Raw genomic sequence first — 6691 nt, 5'->3', positions numbered from 1 at the left:
CGTGCAGCTGTGGAAGAGCATACATCGGCACCACAAAACGAAGCATAAACACTAGGATCACGGAGCACAAACGAAGTTGCAGATTGGGACAAACGTAAAAATCAGCAGTAGCGGAGCACGCACTGCTAGACGGCCACCAAATACGCTTCGACGAAGTTGACATTCTGCACCAATCTGAAAGATACTACCCGAGACTCACCAGAGAGGCCATCGAAATATTTAAACACCAAAACAATTTTAACAGAAAAGAAGAAATTACGGCACTCAATCCAGATTGGAAGCGCGTTTTGCGCCAAACAGCATGTGCGCCGAAGCGTTGGAACCCCCACCCATCCCCCACGCATGAGCACACACGGCTGGGTTGCATAAATACGACGGGGAATCCAGCAGTTGAATCAGTCTTAGTCGGAAAGCACGGGAGATCACTTCGCCCACTGCCTCATCGCCTTTGAAAATGTTCACCGCAGTTGTGGACGAAACGTCAGGAATAAATTCCGATAGACCACGGCTTCAAAGCCCGGAAAACATTCCTAAATGTAATTTAACCGGCCGTGAAAGCCTTCATAATCAGAGTAATAAGAAAATACCTTTAAAAAACGTTTAGAACTTCTAGAAAGCCGCCTGACTCTTAAGTAAGCTTCAGGTTGTCATAAATTCGTCCCATCACGTAAATCAAAGTTTTAAGTATAAGTTCTATTGGTGCTTCTGAAATTGAAAACAATAAATTTAACAAATAAAAATAAATTCTGCTGAAACCTCGCGGCCAGTGTCTGTATAAAGTCCAAATATAGTGCCTGTAAGTGCATTATTAACAGCCTCATCAAAATGAGACGAGTTTGCCAGACAAAAAATAAAAAATATCAAAAATGTATTAGAAATATGATAAATCACATATTGAAATATTGACAAATCTGTTGGTTTTCGGAAAGTTTGTTGAAGTTCCGAAAACCAACTGAAATTTTAACTCATGTTCTTTTGAATAACCATGAAAAACCAGTTGATGTTTGAGTAAGCCTACGCCTGCTTAGAATAGTGGCTTTTTATGGTGTAAGTGGTGTTTATTTTTAAAGAAATAAAAAATGTAGTTAATGTAGTAAACGCGTTTGTGTTTTGTCCCTTAAAATGAGTATTGTATTGTTGAGAGTTATTAGTCTAGGCGGAAATGCAAGATTATACATATAGTAGCAAGCTGGATGTGTTCAAGTATTAGTTAATAAATTAAACTTTGATTATTGTATTGTAAAAGTTTTGCTTGTAACAGGCAATATCCAATTTGTCTACTCCAAGCAACAACAGTGCACAGCTCCAACCATCGAGAAGGAATAGCGTTAGTACCTCCACCACTTTAGGGTATGTTTGAAGAATGGTACATTCCATAGCACTATATTCTTACAATTAAACAAAGTATGCAATGGAAATAAGCCAATTACTTTCAGGGTTGGATCCGCGCATTCAAAACCCCAAGAAGTTACAACTCCCGTATCTCCAAACCAACGATTATCCTTAAGTCCACAAACTCCTTTCCAGCAAACCTCTCGGATTTATTCGCCTCAACAACAGCAACACCAAGCTCTTAATCTTTTTGTATATGGGAATGATATTGATTCTGTAGATGTTGCAACTCGAATAGCTATGGTAAGCCTTATCACATTTAATCTATTTATTATATGTTGTGTACTAAAAACTTATAAAAAAATTAATTTTACGCTAACAAGCCAATACTATTAAATCTAACAGCTCACATAATCTTCTGAAGAAACGATTAATTTCACGAATTAAACGAGAATGAAAGCGTTAAATATCTGAACAAAAGAATAAACCTCCACGGGCCGCGAAATAAATTGTATTCAAGGATTATTGATGACGGCACTAAGGTCTTACTCGATTTTCTATCAACACTTAAAGATGTGAAACGGTTCTGGTGAAACTAAATCTAGCACCTTTCTATCGATACATATTTTGATAACTGTTTAAACTTACAAACTCTCATTATATAGCCTTAATGCGTTTGGTTTTAATTTAATACTATCAATGCTCCAGCGAAAATATCGAATTTATCCTATATTCATACATCTATCAGAACAAAAATTTGTACTGATTTTACAATATGTATCAATAATATTCAGTTAAGTTCTGTTGTTTTTTGAAAATTGTAAAAATGCACTTGTAACCGAAAAGCCTTCACATTGTCGTCTTTCGTCTAAAGTACAAGGTAAAAACGGCCGTAGAATATAGTTTTGCAATTAATTTAATGTCTGATCTTACTCGGCTAATAGAGAAATGCTGGAGAACGATGTACCGTTCTCTATTGTTATAAAACTGTGCGAGTTGCAAGAACGTCCTTAAACATTTAATTCGAATGTAACAGAAGTAAACAACACAGTATTCAAAATTTGGTAGTTTCGCTAATTTCTCTCTTTTGGATCAGATCCCTCCGAGGATTAATGTTTCAACGTTTCTGAGGTCCAGTTCTCTCAAAGAGGAACATTTCCATTTCATATCAATTCAGTAAAAGACCAAATGACCTAAGCAATCCCCATTACAGCAGAAATATTTTCAGGCCGTTACCTACACATCTTATCGTTATAGACTATACCACAAAAATTGCAGAAATACAGTATACAATCATAACTGAAATATTTTGTAGGTTCGATTTTTCAACTCGGAAAATGTTCTGGGCAACTTTACGGAACATACCAGAACATTGAGACTTTACCCACGCCCAGTGGTTGGTTTTCAAGTAAACACTTTCCTCAAGTCCAAACGGCGAGTTTCAATGTTCCTGAAGAGATTCTGTAGGTCTCAAGCTGTCGAATTTTTGGCAGAGTGGTCTCTTACGCCAAACAACGTAGCTTTCCAAAGAATCCACACTGGAGTTGAAGATCCGGCATTAATAGGAGATAAACCCAAATGGTTTTTGCACACATTGGAACCTATTAAGTTTGTTGTTTGGGACGATGCAAGTTCACTGAATGGTATGTATGCATTAATATATCTCAATAAATATGAATATTTACTTCTACACAATGAAGAAGAATTGATGGAATAAGGGAATTGAAATTTCTGCATAAAAAACGGTTGTAGGTGCCTTAAGAAGCGTACAAGTGCAAGAGAATCAACCAACGGACGAAAGCGGATCTGACTCAGAAGAAGGTGAAAGCACAAGTTCCAGTTACTCGTCGCTTAGTGACTTTGTGTCCGAGATGGTGTCTTCAGATCTATCACCAGGCTATCTGTCATATCATGATCAAAGAAAGGCTTCAGCTCAAAGCATGACATTTTCTTCAAACATTGACGTTGAAAGCGTTTATAAACCCCCATCGGAGTTGAAATATCCTGATGGGGAGCTGCCTACAAATCGGGCAGATTCCCCTGCGTCATCTAGTTCTTCTAATTCCGATTCTGATCTAAGTTCGCCATCCTTTAATCGCGACTCGGAATTTGATGCTAATAAAAAGGAAAAGCTTGAGAGACAGGCTACGAAGGTGGAAAACGAAGCAGAAGTGGAAAGAGATGAGGGTCTCAGTTTCGAATCTGACTCAAATTCGACAACTGTAAGAACTATTGTGAGCAACACTACAGTACAATCTGACAGTTCTTCTTACGATAGTGAAAAGCATGGAAACAATAAAATAACACGAAGGGTACATAAATTAATTCTGCATTTGACCAGTATGTGTAATAAATATATTCTTTACCACTTCCTGAAGGTACCACCAATTACACCAGCACCTCTTCAAAAGCAACCCAGTGTTGGCAATGTGTTTTCGAAAACATCTAGCGTGGGTTCTTCAGGCAGCCCCAGTCCAGGTCCTCTTCACTCGGCTAGCAGTACTAATAGCGGGATTACAAGACAAAGTTCACAAGGGTCCTTGTTTGAAAGGTTTGCTACTGAAGCTAAAGAGTTAGTTAGGGAAACAACTAGACAGAGCAGTCAAGATGGAATCTTGGCCCAAATGGACAAGGTAAATTCTTCTTCTAATGACTTGAATTTATTTTCTACAACTAGATCTACACAAGTCTTGCACACGTTGAAAGTTTGTTTTAGTTATTTCTTGTTTCCTCCTTTCTGCTAAATACATGTTTTAATTTAACAAACATGAAACAACGGTCTGAAATTTTGTTTACTCTATTTTATTTGTATAAACTTAAAATCGTCTTGCCTTTGATCATAATTTCTTGACGAATTTTCATTATTATTTAGTGAACATACCGCGAACCAGTCGAATAAACAATGTTATTATTCCAAGAGTCAGTTAACAACAGCACCACTTCAATGCATTCATACTTGTTGAGACTTTTTTAGTTTCCACGTCCATAAAATATAATTAGGTGCTAATTATATTTGATCTAGTTAAACACGCATTCTAAAGTGAAAATGAGATTTTAGGATTGGATTTAGGTGACGACATTAGACTTATTTACATTAAAATTTTATCAGTTTTTTATTACTTTTTGGAAGAGTCAAACAAGGAACTCGTGCATCAATATGATTAAATAAGCCTACACCAGTATAATGAAGAAATAAAATTGAATATCTTGTGCTCTATAGAAGATCCTTAAGTCGCATGTTTTGCACGAAGCATTGTAAGTAAAATGGATTCTTATGCCGGTCGTTCTTTGAATGCGTTTCCGTGGGAACTGCGTTCGCCAGAAATCGGGCGAATTATTTCATCATATTCGCATACATATGTGGATATCGTCCACTGGAAGTTTTTTTTATCGTACCAATTGGTCATGTGTTGTTCTGTATCAAATAAGCACATTTAAACAGAGTAATTATTTAATAATCAGCGTAATTATACAACTTTTAATAACAATGGATGATTTTTTCTTGGAAAATAGTTATGTTGTGAGTCGACGATTACAGTTGAAAAGAAAAAAACTATTGGGTTGTTGATATATTAGCAACAAAGAGTAAAATTGGCAGAATTCTTGGGCGAAAAAACTACCCGTCTTAACTTCACAACCCGGTTCGAAATAAGAGCCAAAATTGGCTTACGTACTTTAACAGGCAGACAAAAAAACTTCGAACAAACGAACAGCTGAATAATATATATGAAAAACGCCACAAATAAGGGTGTTGTCGCGCTCACAAAAGGCTACCCGCTATTTGCGCTACGACGGTTCTATTTCCAAAGAAACTGGTTCCGGGCTTTTCCCATACTGATCAATTTATTTCAATCAGAATTGGTTCGTTACAACTTACAACTTGTCTTTTTGTTAAGTCAAACTGAAACTTTCACTGTCAACTGTCAAGAGTCACCAAAACGGAGAATTTTTCTACCTGCTCTCTTAACAATAGTTTCCATAGTTTCCGACATACTCCCACCTGAGGAACTAAGTGTACGATAATGTTCCTCAACAACAAAAGGATACATCAAAACTTTACAACATAATAATAAGAACAAAACTAAACATTTATGTTCAAGAAATAACGACAGGGATATTTTCCTACAAATATCTGACTTTTTGCCCTGACAACTTATTATTAATTACACATGGAGACAAACCGCTACAGCTAGTATTCGCTTTCAGAGAAGCACCAGATTCTCTGATATTAACAATCGGAGGAAGTTCTTCCGGGATGTATATCGTCTGCCTTTCCTTGGCATTCACATCATCTTCGGTAGCTCGATATTCTAAGAGGAGAAGCTTCTGGATGGGTCTCAACAGCTCTCCACGAACTGTTTTAACTTTCACTACTCGAACTTGACCATCTTGACCTGCTAACAGTTCTTGAACTCGACCCATTGGCCAATCAATACGTTTTGTGTTGTCATCCCCGCTCAAAATCACGTCTCCCATCTTGACGGCACGACTACTCCGCTTTTGGTTCAAAATCTTTAATTGCCCGAGGTATTCAAGTCGGAACCGACTCCGTAAATTATCCCGCAATCTTTGTTTGTTCCGCGCACTACGAGATAGGTCCTTTTCGATTTCGTCGCAATCAGGCATATTATCATTAGCTAAGTCCCTTAAAAACATTGCGGGAGTTAGCGCGATCAAATCGCTCGGATCAGTTGAAAAATATGTCAAAGACCTAGAATTTACTACACTCACACTCGCATACCAAAGTCAAAAGTTCCTCGTAATTTAAACACGAACGACCAAGAACGCGACGCAACAGTCGCTTAACCATGCCAATGAGTCTTTCGAATAATCCTCCCCACCACGCCGCGCTGGGAGGGTTGAATCGCCATACTATGCGTTGGGTTGACGTCTCCCGCAGTATATGCTCCCACTGCAAACTCGCAAAACCATTTTCAGCCCCTCTGAAAATTGTCACTGTATAGTCTTCGGTCTACCGCGACGTGCCTCGAAACGGCGAAGAACCTGTAAGAAACCTGGGGTTGACAAAGATAGCGTAAGTTCCATATGCATTGCTCGATAAACCGCACAAGTAAACAAGCAGACCCAGGCCTTTTGTCCCGATTTGAAAAACAACGGTCCGGCGAAGTCTACTCCGGTGATCTCGAAAGCGACTGCATCACGCACGCGATCCAATGGTAGAGGAGGGTTCTCCACTGAAAACGACTTTGCTTCAAATCTCCTACAAATGGTACATTTTTTCAATATGGACTTGATGCTTCTTCTGCCACCCAGAATCCAATACTTCTCCCACAAATTAGCCAAAAGTCCTTGGGTACCCATATGGCATAACTTCACATGTGTATCAAAAATTAAACAT

At 38.2% G+C, this 6691-nt stretch overlaps 1 protein-coding gene across 23 annotated transcripts in view; it reads left to right on the top strand.

Annotated features, from left to right (window-relative positions):
* LOC109535703 (MAP kinase-activating death domain protein) overlaps positions 1–6691 on the top strand; it is a 56729-nt gene that overhangs the window by 30179 nt on the left and 19859 nt on the right. For 15 of the 23 annotated variants that reach the window (XM_048662311.1, XM_048662338.1, XM_048662308.1 and 12 more), the window contains 4 exons: positions 1262–1350; positions 1437–1635; positions 2648–2975; positions 3085–3965. In XM_048662311.1, coding sequence (XP_048518268.1) covers positions 1262–1350; positions 1437–1635; positions 2648–2975; positions 3085–3965 — 1497 coding nt within the window. The remainder of the gene's footprint in view (positions 1–1261; positions 1351–1436; positions 1636–2647; positions 2976–3084; positions 3966–6691) is intronic. The other 8 variants (XM_048662346.1, XM_048662354.1, XM_048662361.1 and 5 more) reach the window with 1 other exon arrangement.

Source organism: Dendroctonus ponderosae, unplaced genomic scaffold (genome assembly GCF_020466585.1).
Source record: "Dendroctonus ponderosae isolate FM_Combo_2020 unplaced genomic scaffold, Dpon_F_20191213v2 Dpon_F_20191213_1, whole genome shotgun sequence".
In the NCBI taxonomy this organism is placed as follows: Eukaryota; Metazoa; Arthropoda; class Insecta; order Coleoptera; family Curculionidae; genus Dendroctonus; species Dendroctonus ponderosae.
This window is presented reverse-complemented; position numbering and strand designations above follow the sequence as displayed.